This window comes from Mastomys coucha, unplaced genomic scaffold (genome assembly GCF_008632895.1).
Source record: "Mastomys coucha isolate ucsf_1 unplaced genomic scaffold, UCSF_Mcou_1 pScaffold22, whole genome shotgun sequence".
Lineage (NCBI taxonomy): Eukaryota > Metazoa > Chordata > Mammalia > Rodentia > Muridae > Mastomys > Mastomys coucha.
In genome coordinates this window covers 158,301,612-158,316,433 of record NW_022196905.1, presented here as the reverse complement: position 1 = coordinate 158,316,433, position 14,822 = coordinate 158,301,612, and the positions used below count along the sequence as shown (strand labels likewise).

The 14,822-nt window shown below is 51.0% G+C and overlaps 1 protein-coding gene across 5 annotated transcripts in view; it reads right to left on the bottom strand.

Annotated features, from left to right (window-relative positions):
- Positions 1–14,822, bottom strand: part of Arhgef10 (Rho guanine nucleotide exchange factor 10) — a 95,476-nt gene that overhangs the window by 13,283 nt on the left and 67,371 nt on the right. For all 5 annotated transcript variants that reach the window (XM_031339187.1, XM_031339186.1, XM_031339181.1 and 2 more), the window contains 8 exons: positions 13,350–13,465; positions 12,787–12,914; positions 12,549–12,649; positions 10,815–10,936; positions 9,965–10,051; positions 7,932–8,191; positions 7,259–7,416; positions 3,317–3,459 (listed from right to left, as the gene is read on the bottom strand). In XM_031339187.1, coding sequence (XP_031195047.1) covers positions 3,317–3,459; positions 7,259–7,416; positions 7,932–8,191; positions 9,965–10,051; positions 10,815–10,936; positions 12,549–12,649; positions 12,787–12,914; positions 13,350–13,465 — 1,115 coding nt within the window. The remainder of the gene's footprint in view (positions 1–3,316; positions 3,460–7,258; positions 7,417–7,931; positions 8,192–9,964; positions 10,052–10,814; positions 10,937–12,548; positions 12,650–12,786; positions 12,915–13,349; positions 13,466–14,822) is intronic.

The following is a 14,822-nucleotide window of genomic DNA, read 5'->3' as shown; positions in this document are numbered from 1 at the left end:
ACACACACACACACACACACACACACACACACACACACACACACACACACACACGCACATGCACACATGCGCACATGCGCACAAATGTACATACATGTACATACACGTGTACATAAACACAGAAATAACATGTAGAGAACACAGTTCCTCCCTCCATGACAATCGGCATGGGAACGGCCCTCATGCTTGGCAGGAGGCAGCCGTGTCGTTCTGACCCAGGACAGGACACCCTGGCCTACGAGCCTTCCCATTCCGTCCCGCAATCCCCACAGCAGCTGTGATGACACCTGGCCCTCACAGCCTCCTCCCGAATGGCTCCCGGTGCTCTCCACCCTGCCCGACCCAGGCTTAGCCACAGGCTCACAGTCTGTGCAGGAAGGCGGCTCCCTCCAGCAGCAGCACCCCCACCCCAGCTGGGTGAGCACAGGTTGAGATCCCGGGCTGCACCCACATCTCAGCTGTGGCTGCCCACAAAACAGGAACAGCGTGAATCTCATTTTCCCAGAAAAGCAGGTTTTGCTTCTCTATAAATGTGTCTAGTTATTTTTGGGCTAAACATTGCGCAGAGGGGACTGGGTACATGGATGTGGGTGCTCTACTGGCTGAGCCTTGGAAATCTCCAGCACTGAGCCTCTCTCTAGAGCATGTGGCATAATAAAGCAGACAGGGAACACTACCTTATCTTGGTCGCCTTCTGGGGAAGGCTGCAGAGAGCACTTTTGTTTTTTACTATAGTTTACTATAGTAATACTACTAACAGAGATGATGAGGATGAGGATGAGGATGATGATATGATTTGCCATTGGGGAAAAACATCTTAAGATAGTGTTATTATGTCTCAGTATAAAAATGACCACTAACAAAACACTATTCTTGTTCTTGTACGTTTCTTTTAGATTTAATCCTTATTTAAAAAAAAAAAATGGCAGCTCCAGCTCCAGTGTGCTGTGCTGGATGCGGGCACTTCTCTTCACCAACAAAGCAGTCCCTGACTTAGAGGCCAGGACGGGCGTCCTGTGACACGCAGCTGGGCTATTTTAGACACAGAACCAGCAAGGCGGCAACTGCTACTTGTCAAATCTGTCCTGTGGAGCATGTCTACGCAGGTTCTTGGAACTTTCTAGGAACTTGATTTCTAAGACAACGTCACTGGTACTGACAAGGGCTGCAACAAAATCCCAGGAAGTTGCATGGTACCTGTGCCTTGGTCGGGCGCAGGGCGCGCTCTGGGTTTGAAAGGAAGGTTCTTACAACAGTGACTCCCAGGTGGATGGGAAAGTAGCCGGAGCTCCCAGGAAACTACGGGAGGAAACGCTTGTCCGGGTGTCCCTCTGCCTGTCCCGTGGCTAGCTGGCAGGCTCGGCCTTGGGAACACAGAGAAGCCACTTCATACAAGAATCAGAAAAACAGACGCTGGTATAGCCCAGCAGTTGGGCTGAGGCAGTGGGGTCTTCAGCGGAGGCTCAGACTGGGCATGAATGAAGCCATCTCACTGCTGTCCTGGGGAGGAAGTTTTGAGCCCGGGCCTGCCCAGGCAACATGGCGCCATCTGCACCTCTGCCCAGGTGGAAACTTCCTGCTACTGGCCGAGCCTCAGCTCTGCGGGCCCGAGGCAACGAAGAGCTCCGTGTCACTCACACACACACTACAGTTTGCAGCTTGCAGCGGGAATGTGGTAAGACAGTGGGGTGCTGAACATGCATGGGGCCCTGGATTCTACTCCCAGCAGGAAAACCACCCCGGGTTCTCTATGTCACATCACTCTCTACCCTAGAGGGCAGCACACGGCAGCAAGGCATGACCTGAAATAGATGTTTGAACAAGGTCTAAAAGTGTGAACCCCTAGCAGAATGGCCTGAAGCCTTGCTCTGTTGAGCTGGTAAACCTCACTAAAGAGGATCTACAAATGTTCTCTGAGGCCAGTGGTGATGGCAGTGTGACACTGAAGTAGTGGAGAGTGCCGAACAGTCAGGTTAAACTACCCTACCCCCAAAGAAAAACAAAAACAAACCAGTGTGACCTGATCTTACATAGGGACGGCTGGTGAGAGATGGTTTAAGACAGATGGGTTAACTGGGTGTGAGCAATTGGTATTAGTATAAGATGTGGCTAGAAAATACCAATGGCGCAATGACAGATATACGGTCTGTGAACTGCAAACACACAGACTGGCACATGGGACGGGAGACCTGACCTTAGGCAGTGGAGCAGCGCTATGCTGCAAGGGTGTTGTGTGGACTCCCTTTCTCCAATGAACGACAGGCCTGTGCGCGGCCTGCGCTTAACTAGCTCCACCCCTGCCCCTGCGCTTAACTAGCTCCACCCCTGCCCCTGCGCTTAACTAGCTCCACCCCTGCCCGTTCACCCCGCCCCCAATCCTACCCACGCTGGAGGTTTGTTTTAGGAGCTTCCAATTACCTTTGCCTTGACATTCTGAAACACAGAGCCTAAAAGGTCTGAGGTTACCCACACTGGGGAAGAGGAACAAGCCAGTGACAGGTTTTAGAGAAGGGATGGCTGCTGCTGCTGCTGCAGTGGGCACCAGTCAACGATGGTGTCTGAACCACCTTGTGAGTGGAGACCAGTGTATACTGTGGACTGAACAGCAAGGACACGTCAATTCTGGTCCTCTGATGGAAACGCCCATGACATGGGGAGGGGTGGGAAAAGGGCATGCATGGGGGTAGAGAACATGCTGCAATCTCTCAACTTTTGGCTCAGTTTTGCCAAGAACCTAACGTGGCTCTAAAAATCAAGTTTATCAGCTGGGCGGTGGTGGCACACGCCTTTAATCCCAGCACTTGGGAGGCAGAGGCAGGTGGATTTCTGAGTTCGAGGCCAGCCTGGTCTACAGAGTGAGTTCCAAGACAGCCAGGGCTATACAGAGAAATCCTGTCTCGAAAAAAAAAAAAAAAAATCAAGTTTATCCTTCTCCAGCACCATGTCTGCCTGTGTGCCGTCATGCTTCCTGCCATGACGATAGTGGACTAAACTTCTGCAACTGTAAGCCAGCCTCCATCCGATGCTTTCCTTTGTTTATGCATATTCTCGTGGTGTCTCTTTGCAGCAATGGAACGCTGACTCAGATAGCAGGTAAACACAGAGCGACTATGCCCCACAGATGCAGTCAGGAAACGGTGAGTTGAATTTTCTAGGTAACCATATCTTTCTAAGCACAGCCGTAAGTGTCTTCGTTTCACACACCGCCCCAGAATGCTCCACTGTTCCTGCCACTCGCACTGGGGAAAGCCTAGCTGCTTCTGGAATGCATCCCGTCCACAGCAGGCAGCAGCACGGTATGCTTGACAACACTCACCTCTATAGTGTGAGTCTCCACGCTGGCCATGAACACCTGCCCTCCTGAGGCTGCCCACAGTGCCCCCTCCACCAGGAGAAGGCTTCTGACTGGCAGGACACCCAACTTGATCACTTGCTGGGGTTCGGGGTTCCAGGATCCATCTTAAAAGAAAATAATTTTAGTTTTTCTTGAGTTCAGACAATTGTGCATAAGGATAGAGAAACGGGCACACATCACTGCAAAACACAACTCAAGTACCAACTCTGAAAGCAATGCTCATCTGACAAGGAAGGGGTGTCCAGGGCCCTGGAGTCAGCCCTGGAGCACGTGGAAGATGGCAGGCAGGATGGGCCAGCTTCCTGTGGGTCCCCGCAAAGGGCACCATTACCTAGCATGCCTCTAGACACATCTTGTTCCCTGTAAGTTAAGCACTAGTTTCTTGATCTATGAGAAGGGGGCAGTACTGTCACAGCCTCAAAACTTGTTTCAGGAACTAAAAGTGAAGTGCATAAGTAAAAAGCTCCGCACAAGACCAGTCACATGGTTCCATAGATGCCACTGTGCCCCGTGGTAACACGTGAACTGATTTGGTTGTGCCAGAAGGACTATATTCAAAATCACTGATATTTTCAAAGCCAAACAGTGACTCGCACAGCATCTCAAGGGGACACGCCTTTACTGGAGGTGGCGCACAGCATCTCAAGGGGACACGTCTTTACTGGAGATGAAGATAACAAACCTAAGCTAAAGGCCCTGCTCTTCAAATGCCTCCCTCCCTCCCCTGACCCCCCGGAAGACAAAACGCAGTTTGGTTTGAAAAAGCTACAGAGATTAGTGAGTTAGTTCTACCACAACTCAAATAAGAACGAATCGACAGCACAGTGATTGTACAGAGGGAAATGCAAAATTTAAAGCAACAGGCGGGGCTGTATTCTAAGTATTGAACTCCTCAGTCTTCACCCTGGCCATCATTCAAGCCCCAGGAGTCTGATGGCAATTAGATCATCAGTGTGGCTTCCCTGCCATGAGTGTGTGTGTGTGTGTGTGTGTGTGTGTGTGTGTGTGTGTGTGTGTGTGTGTGTGCGTGTGTTCTCTTAGTGCAGAAGAAGCAAGGCCTCTGTCAGACCAGAACCCCTGAACCTCCGAGTGTTAAAGCCTCTGAGCAGAGGAGCTGTGCTGGGCTGTTAGACAGAGGCGGGTGACTGAGCGGTCCCTGACTGCTGTGCTGTGCTTACTGATACAAGGCACCTTAGATGGGAGTTCTGCTCAGGCCGAACAATGGTGCAGGATGGTTTTGAACCCCAGTGTCCCAGCCTACCTTTCATGCAGCAGGTGTACTGGGTACACATATGGTTAGATACATGTGTGCACACATACACGCATGCATGAACACAGAAATGCAGGTGTGCACACAGCCACATGCACATACATGCACACACGCACACGCATACACACACGCACCCCTTCCCCTTCCCTCACCTGTCCTAACATTCACACAAGCAACCACCCCATGTGGTACTCACAGCCCTTCACCGCACCACAGCCTGTACCTGTGATGGGCTATGCTCCCGAGGGCGAGCGTGGCATGAGAATGCAGACCAGACAGAGCCCTGCCCACAGGCTGCCAGAAGAGCGCAGTGCCATAGATCGATGGTATGGTCCCTTTGAAACGGGAGCTCCGAGATCAAAGGTGGGATAACCCACTTTAGAGATTTCACTTTGGTTAAGACTGGACTCCTCAACAATTGGTCTCTGTTTTCTGGCCAGTTTCTGGCTAGGCAAGTTCTCTTTTCCTTAGATACTGTGTTCTTGTTTCCCTGGGAGGGCCACGTGCAACCTGAAAGTGTGTGACTCTGGGCCAACAGGCCTGTCTGTCAGGACGATTTCTTCCTGGTTTGCGTTGAGGCCAGAGCGGCCAGGCAGGTCACCTGCACCATAGCCAGACTCCATACACAAGCTAACAATAGTGATAGTCCCATGCCTCACAACATGAAAGTCTCCCATCAAGTCCCAGGTTTCCAAGCCCCACTTCAAAGCAACTGCCCACTTTGTCTAGGAAGGCCGAAGTCTCTGACCAATCACATCCTCTGCCACCAAGAACAGAGACAACAGATGCTCCACCCACCTTATACTCTGCCACCGGGGCCTACCCACATTGCTCAGGGAGCTTAAGACACACCAGGAAGGCTGCAAAGATAGTGAGGCTACAAAGGCACCATGCACTATGACACAGTCTGTATAACACAGCACAGGGCTGGGCTGGTCAAAGTGTACAGAGGTGGGGATCAATCCTTTAAGAGATTGGCATACAGGAATGAAGAAAACCAGACGGCCAAGGGAAAGGATCACTGATAACCGACTGGAAACCTGAAAGAAAGGTCACCATAGATGGGGGAGGCCAAACCAGTGTGATGGCAGTCGGAAAGTCAGACAAAAACCAAAACAAACAAAAACACCAACCAAGATTACACGAAACTCCCTACGCATGCCCTTCTCTAAGGACAAGCAAAGAAAACAAACTGGGGTGAAACCAAAATACCACCTGGCGGTGTTTGAATGGAAGAAAGAAGGGCTGGGCACATGGCTCTGGGGCCAAGCTTTTGCTCTATGTGCAAGCACGAGGCTCAGTTCAATCTCTAATATTTTCATGATAATGAAGTAAGAGAAAGTAAAATGGAATTACGTTCTAAGTCACTATGTGTTTATAGTATACTTTTAATCTAACTTAGGCAAACTGCACCAAGAACTATTTAAAAGCTTACGTACACTCATAGTAATGGAAAACTGGACGTCGCCTTCAGAAATCAACTTTGAAGGCTTGTGACATCCCCCTGGAATCACCTCCCTTCCAACTTTCAAATAATCAACACTCCCATGAAATGTGGAAGCAAAGAGAGGCCTGGAGAACACAAGGCGCGGAGTCAGACGGCAAGGCCCAACAACAGCGGACAGAAGCCCGGGATCCCCAGACGGTGTTTGTCCTTGACAGTGCTCTGCCGGGTGGTGAGGAAATCACCGGCCATGGTGAAATACTAACAAATATTCAGAAAGCACAGGGCTGGGAAACCCCACATCCTATTTTGGAGGCAGTGGCAATGAGACTCCCTCCTTAGGACAAGCAGGGGGTCAGCGGGATGGCTTTGGAGGTGTACACAGAGGGCCTGAGACCAGTCCCTGGGGAACTGTGGGGACAGGTATGCAAGGCTATGGGGTCAGCCTGGGCCTCTGGTGAGCATGCCTGTCATGCTGTGCAGCAACGGGGACCGTCCCTGGAAAAGCATTTCTAGAGGCAGCAGGTGAAGCCTGTGACAAGAGCGAATGAGATCACAGGACCCCATCCACAACAAGACGGGTTCCCAAAGTCCAAAGTACAGTGTGGGGCCGCCTTACCCTCTCATTTGCGGGGAGGACTACAGAGGGACCAGACAGCCAGAGAGGCAGGAGGGAGCTCTGGAAGAGAGATGTGACCTGGGCAGCCCTCTTTCTCTCTCCACCAGAGCCCGTCTGGATGGCTAGTTAAGTACCGCCACACTGTAGGACCGGAGGGTGGGGGACACACATGGCAGCTGAGAGCTTCTGAGGTGGTAAGGACTGTGGGGGCAGATGAGGCCAGGTACCACAGCGCCATGTGAAAAGATCATGGATGGAGAAGCCATCCCTGGGGGGGCTGTCATACCCCTGCGTAAAAGTGGGCTTGGGCGATGGAGGAAGACTCGGGAGAGCGTGGGAGAATTTAGGGTACCCAGCAGCACTGAGGTGGGTCTCCAAGGCTGGTCTGGGTTAATCTGAGTCACTGTGGAACAGGAAGAAGCCCCTGGAAACCAACTTTAGAAAAACTTCCCACGTATCCATCAGTGCCTGTTCGGAAAGGAGCAAGTTACACAGGTTTGGAAACAGGAGTGACAAGACACATGATGAGACCAACTTGTAGCCCAGGGTCAGCCGAGTGTGGGTACTTACCTGGAGCCTTGGTGTAGCTGGCTACAGACCCATTGACCAGGCCTGCATACAGGCCTTGTGGGGAGCAAGCCAAGCTCATGACTGTGGACTTGTCCGGTGTGTAGAAATGCTGAAGCCTCACCTTCTTGCAGCCCTGACTGCTTTTGTAAATGGAAATGCTGCAAACAAAAGAGCGCATGTTGACAGGTCTGCGAGTGCCCGAGAGGACCGGGTGCCAGTCAGCATCAGCAAATGGCACATATCCTCTTCCCCTCCCTCCTCCCTCCCCCCATGTTGACACACATTTAGAAAACACCCAGGACCACTATGATTACACTCTTAGAGCTTGAAGAGAAAGTCTGGGTCATAATTCATTTTCTTCCTATAAATTTTAGAATGTTACTTTAATTTTCCATGAAATGGTATTAAAGTTCCACATGATTATAAGATATTGTTGCTTTACTCCAAAATGGAATAAGTGGCATGTTCTTTAAGAATTAACAGAAACTGGGGGCAAGCAGTACGGAGCTTTCCCCTTGAAGAAACTATCAGATCTCTTATCAGATTGATTACCATTAGCAGGCAATGACCGGAAGCCTCTCCCTTGCCTCTGATACTAGGCTCGCACTCCCCGACGTGGGAGGCGACATGGCTCACACTGCGGACAATGCCTAAAACAGTGTGTGTTCTCTACCTTCCCTCTTCTGTGCCCAGGCAGATGGTAGGCACATGGGGTGCTCTCGAGGCTGTGGCCTCTGGATCCTTGGCTTCGGCAGGCTCTGGGGACTTTGGCTCCTTGGCCTCGGTGGGCTCTGGGGGCTTCGGCTCCTCTGCAGGAATGTACACCATGCACAGGATGCGTGACTCCACATTGAAGCACTCGATGACTTTGGGGTTGGGACTTTGGAAGGAGACAATGGCGACCTGACCCATCTGATTGCTACAGCTCCCGATCTAAGAGAGAGGAGGCGAGGGAGACATCAGACATGCTTCTGGAACTGCTACAGCTTCTGACTGGGCATGGTCCTGGGTCCGGAGAAGCCTGACCCAGGCAGGTACTGATTTCCATGTGTGAGTCACAGTCAGAAGAAGCAAACGAGGTGGAAGGATCCCCAAGAGAGCCCATTTTCCTTTTCCACATGTTAAATTTGGCTTTTTAAGTTTTCAGTAACATAGATACAACTTTATTTTCAAAGCGGCAAACACCCACATCCAAGAGCAGACACTCCTTCCGCGCACTAGGCGAGGGCCTAGTCACACAGTTACTTTAGAAGGTGCTGAAGAGCAAGTTAGTGCTGGTGTTAAGTGAGCTGGCATCAAGATGCCAGAGCATGCATCCTTAGTGAAGACACAAGCCTTTCAAGAGGCAAAACTGAGGTCATTCCAGGAGCACACTGTGTGCGGACAGGGAGCACTCTGCGCTCCTCCCTCCAACCTGGAGCACGCCGTGGAGCCTTCCTCCCTTTCCTGCATGGATTCCCCTATGAGCAATAAGTCCCTGGACCCTGTTGGAAGGAGGGGCAGCCAGTGCATTTTCGCTGTCCAATCACATTAGGGCAGTGACAGGCCTGTGATTGGACAGGAATAGAGAGGTGGCGCTAGAAGTTTAGGAGTGAGAGAGGTCAGAGAGCAGGGGAGGGGCAGAGAAATCATCATGGAGGCGGGTGAAGAGGACGATCCAGATCCCGCGTGGTTTTAAACAGCCACAGGTAGCTAAGATTTTTACAAGGTTAGAATAATTGGGTTAAAACATTATCTCTATCATTTGGCTCTGAAATTATTGTACTGGCATCTTGTAAATTGTGATCTTATTGATATATAAACCTGACTGAATAACTAAGCCTTAAGAGCCACGTTTCTACCAGGTAACTAGGTGCTAGATGACTGATTGTGGGGTGTGTGGAGTGTTACATATAAGGGAGATGATCTTGCTAGCTGGGAGAAAATAGCAGGAGCCTGCTGGGACATAGTGATGTGGCCGGCCGGTACCGGCACTAGAACGTGGTCCTGCGGGAAGGAGCATTTGCGGGTGATCTTTTTTAATATTCCCGCAACAGGCAGCAGTCAGGTCCCTGGTCATGGGTGAGTGTGTGCCTCGCCATGTGTCTGTATGTACACCAAGCTCTAGCAGCCACAGATCTTCTCGGAAGGAGCCTGCTACCCAGAAGGAGTGCAGTGCTTCCACTGGTCCCTATGTAGACGCACTGAAACAGCAGCTGACCACGCTGCTCCATTCTGAACACTGCTAGCAACAGCTCTGAGCAGTAGCTCTGCCTGGACCGGGATGTCAGCTTTGAGCGATGTGTACTGAGAGGGGAAGTGGGAGGGGCCAGGGGCCAGAGACCCAGGCCCAGGGATGTCCTTCCAGTGTGCAGGAACCAGAAAGCGGTACTGCAAGTGAGCACTGCTGCCCGGAGCCTGGACTTGGTGTAGGACAGAGTCACCTAGCCGTGACACCAGAGTAAAAAGCCAGCAATGTTTGGGAAGGGGGCCGGGGCCTTGCCCAAACCACTGTCACAGCATTTAAGTTGGTCACCTTGGGTCTTTAGTCCACTCTGAAAGCCTTAGATGAAAATGAACAGAAGCCAACATTTTAATCCCCAAGTCCAAACCTCACAGGGAGTGCTCTGTTTGGAAACCTAACCTGGTTGTCTCTGCTCAGCCACCTGCCAGTTCTTGGTCACATCAATTGGTCAATCGGCCCTAGCGACAAGCAAAGGTGCTTACCCACAGGAAGCCACGGGCTGTGGAGGGTGAAGCTGGTTGACTTTCATTGCTTAAGTAAGGCTCGGGGTTATAAGCGGCACACTCAATCTGAAATGGAATACAATATTGTAGATTCAAAAGGTTTTCCATCCTCGGTTGGCTGAGCCATGGGCTGAAGCCCAGGGATCCAAACAGCCAACTGTGTACGTCTTCTTACAAGTTAGTTTTACAGACAAGAATTCCCACGGTCTTTTGTGGTTTTGTCTTAGAACCCCATCCGCCATGTCAAAAGCCAGTTGGGCCTGCCCAGTCAGCCAGGAGGACCCAGTGAGGAGCAGGAAAGCCAATGGTATCTGCTGGCCTTCCCGACACGTGAGCTGTGTGGGTTCGCAGGGCAAGAGTTCTGAGGCTTCCAAAGGCTTGCTCCCTTGAGCCAGGGACAAGATAGTCCCCAGGAAGTTGATTAGGGGCCAGGAATGAAGGAAAGAGACAAAACTATGTCAAGTTATTTCTTAAAGAAAGAGATGGTACCTCATTGGACCTTGGTGCCTGGCACTTCAACAGAGAAGGAGCACAATGCATCAAGCAGATAAAGGCGTTAGAGACCTGACCTCCACAGAGGGACTGTTGATGGAGCTGGGGCATCACAGAGGAGGGAGATGCTGGAGCACCACGGGCATGGGACGTCCAATAACCTTAGCCAGGAGCACGCCACACAGACAGAGGCTGAGCCTCACTGGTGGGCTCCCAGCAGTCATCTCCAAGACTACCAAAACCATGTCCTCTCAACTGGTAGTAACGGGGTCCAACACTAGCGTTCCCCCAAGTAAGTCCTCTGCAAAAGCAGGCACCGCCCACCCGGAGTCCTCACCTTGAACTCTGGCTGCTTGGTCACCATCACAGGCATGTGTCCCACCAGGAGAGGGTGTGTCTCCTTCTTGGCTAGGTTGCCATCGTCATCCACACAGAACCATCCCATGTGATTCTCCTCCTCTGTGGGCACATTCAGAGAGAGAGAGAGAGAGAGAGAGAGAGAGAGAGAGAGAGAGAGAGCCGAGCTGAGCTGCTGTGGTGAATGGGAACACCCCTCATGTCCCAGCAGCTGTATCCAGCCCTCCACAGCGTGTGAGTAGGAATGAGTCTATCTTGGGACACAACGCTGGCCTTCCTCTCCCTAGCTCAAGGTGGGCGGAGGGGACCCCTCAGGACCCCTCGCTGCTGCAGCCTAGCAGCATGTGTCACGGGGCCTCATGCACCCCCTGTCTGCTCCTAAACTAAATGTGCCAGCAAAATGGGCTGGGTCCACCCAGATTCATGGAAGTGCTCATAAACATGAAGGCATACTTTGCTCCTAAAGAAGATGGTCACCTTAGCCCTGAGCGAACATGGGAGAGAGCTTACCCCCACTTCATTTCACAAGGTGAAAGGTGTCCTCCCTTTGCTTATAGAGGCACAAGCTCAGAGGCATCGTCCAGGAGGGGACAAAGAGCTATGTCAGGCCAGGGGACTCCCTTTCACAGCAAGAGTCTTTTCCCTGGGGGACCAGCAGCAGCCGACTTCTGTTTTACTCTCTGGTGACTTTTCAGACAGTCTGCTCTCAGGAGAGGCTTTCACAGATGGGTGTACACACCTACCCACATGCAGGTAATCAATCGCAGGCACAGCACCCACACCTGCACACACACACCAGCATTCACTCACAGGCCACATGTATGCACACACACGCCACTGCAGTGCACGCTGAGTAAAAGAGATCTGTGTGTATATGGATTCTATATAAGTTCTATAGAGAAGGATTTCTATGTGGATCTTCCCGCCTGCCTGCTTTTCCTACCTGTCTATCATCCTTCAGTCTATATACCTATCTGACTACCTAATTACCTATCACCTGACAATCTATCTACCTACTATATATCAACTACCTACCACCCTTTTGTCTATCAGTAGGTCATTATAGATTATCTATCAATTTGCCAACTTACCTATCATTTCCCGTCTACCTGTCATTCATCTCTATCTCTATTTATTCATCTGTCTATCCATCCATCCATCATCCATCCATCCATCCATCCATCCATCCATCCATCCATCTATCCACTCACCTAACTACACAGGCTAAAAGGATAGATGGACCAGCGAACAGTTCTAAAGCAACATTAAGCCAAAGGGAAACCACAGGGCTGATGCTTCAAGCTGGGAGTCCTGAGTGACAAGGCACGACACACTGCACCGCCTGTCACAGCAGGATGTTAGCACAGAGGCTGAGGTGCTGTGTCCATTCCACTCCTTGAAAACTTCCCCATGCTGGGGTTTCAGGCTCTGGACCAGAGCTGCAGCCTCAAGGGCCCACCCTTGTACTTATAGTCACAGTATACAAGAATGTCATACCACAACAGAAGCCACTGGTGCATTCTGCAGGCCTTGAGTTATAATACAACCTTGTAACTTTTCCACTTAAAGCTATGCTCCCAGGTCACAGGAAGTTTTCTCTCTGCCCTGGTTTTACCCTCTCAGGTGTATGCATAATCACACAAACTCTCTCATGACCCTGGAACATCCCTTTCTTAATGGAGCATGCCCAGTCAGCTTAAACCCTGTGTCTTACCAAGGGCCAGCTTGGCCATCTGCAGGCTGCTGACCCAGGACTCCTTGATGGCTGGTGTAAACGTATTGAACACAGCAGTGAAGAACGTGGGCCGCCCTGACCTGCCAGAGAAGAGAGCCATTCCCTTACAGACAGCAAGGGACACAGACAGTCTGCACAGTCCACCATGTAATGAGCCACCGAGCCAGAAAACACATCTGACAAAGAGCCACTCCATCCTTGCTTTAAAATTACTGACTTGTCCTGCTTTCCCGGGAGCTGTAACTGGACCCTGCAGCGGTCGGCAGCTCTGATGGCGTCCTCTTTCCTCAGGATCAGCCGCTGTAAGCCCGACGTCCAGTCATGGGCTACCGACTGGTTTAAGTTCTGCAGAGGAATACCACGTCTATTAGCTTTTGTTACTTTTGCTTTGTTTTGTGACAAAGTCTCACTCTAGCCTAGGTTGGCCTGGAATGATGCAGCCCAGGCAATCCATCCTCCTGCCTCATGCTACTGAGGCATGAGCCAATACACTTTATTTAGAAGAAGACAATAAGGAGAGCTCTGGCATGGAAACCCCAGGGAGACCCCATTGTGTTCATGTCCAGTTACAAACTCCCTCGGGGTTGATCACACATGCAGAGGCAGAACCGAGGCTCAAGTACCGCAGCGGGGAGCAAAGTCATGCTGGCCCAAACAACAGAAGAGCCGAGCTGGGCTTGCTCCTCAGAGAGGAGTGCTCCATTCTGGAGAACTCGAAGACAAAGCTGTGCTCACAGATCTGGAAGCCACCGCAGCGTCCCGTCCAGGAGGCCCCGTTACCTGATAGCTCCCTCGGAGGCTTCCTATCAACTGCGAGATCTGGCCAACGACATTCAGGTCGTGCAGTAGGTTCTGCAGATCCTGGTACAGCTGCCCTGGCCCCATGTAAACTTTGTCTGAAAACAAGAAGGAAGGAGGAGCACCGCTTACTCCCTGCTTGCTTTTTTTTTTTTTTAATAAGTTGGGGAGGATCTAGAATGAAAAAAAGTAACTTCAGGTATTTGGGAGTTGTTCTTTTGCCAATTGCTATTCTGAAATAATTTTACATGTATAGAATGACGCCCTCCACCTGCCTAACAAGAGGTTGGCATCTTGTCTCACAGAACTGTATACTGTGATGTTCAGGAATGACACAGAACTCACTGTCCTGTCATATTCAAATGCCATCTGTTTCTGCTCACTGTTCTTGTCCTGGTCCAGGCCATGTCCCTGCACTCCAGGAGTGTCCTAGCCTCCACCTACACCCAGACCAGAACAGCTTCACAGTCCATCTTTGATGAATTTGACTCTTTTCAAAGACACTGCTGAATTATCTTATAGATTGTCTCACAACTTGACTGCTGTTTTCTAACCAAGAGGGAGGGAGAAAGGGAGGGAGGGAAGAAGGGAGGGAAGAGAAGAGAGAGGGAGGGAAGAAAAGAGGGAGGGAGAGAGGGAGGGAGAGAGGAGCAGAGGGAGGGAGGGAGAGAAGGAGGGAAGAGGATTTCAGTCTGTCCCCAGAGTCCTAAGTAGTTGAGGATGACCTTCAGCTCACAACCCCCTTGCCTCTACCTTGGGAGGGCTAAGATCATAAGTGTGTATCACCTTGCTGTGTTACGCAGCTCTGGGAATGAGACTCGGGGCTTGATGCATACTAGGAAAGCACTTTGTCAACTGAGCTGCATCCCAAGCCCCCTAGTTTTAAACATAATCATTATTGGTAAAAATTACCAGATATGAAATTTAACCTCAATCAAATTTCTAATCCCTGGGGGATCACCAACACCACAGAGTTCTCTAGGGACTTCCCCAAAGTCAAAACATTTAGAAAGGACTGGAAATGGCAAACTTGGGCCAGGAGATGACAAGCAGCCTGCTGTCTGTGTCCACAGTCAGTTCTTACCAGCCAACCCCAACAGCCAGGCCAGCACCAGGACTTGTGGAAGGCTTGAGGGGCTGGGGGTGGGGGTGACTGCGCGTACCGTCCCTCCAGACCCCACAGGTACACGAGTGCTGAGAACAGCCCCTCGGGCTCCAAGCTGACTTGGAAACAACATCATGCAGAGGCAGGAGGGATGTGAGCTCAGGACTATACTCAAAGCCTAGGCTGCAAACCAGCACTCTGCTCATCCTGGCCTTTCCCCACTTTCATATGCATAAATCACAATGGGATTTCCCAGGCAGGAAAAGAGCTGGGCATCAGAGTCAGTAGCAGAGATTCATTTGAGCTGAACAGGGCAGTGAGGCCTTGGTGTCTGGGTCCCAGTGGGATGG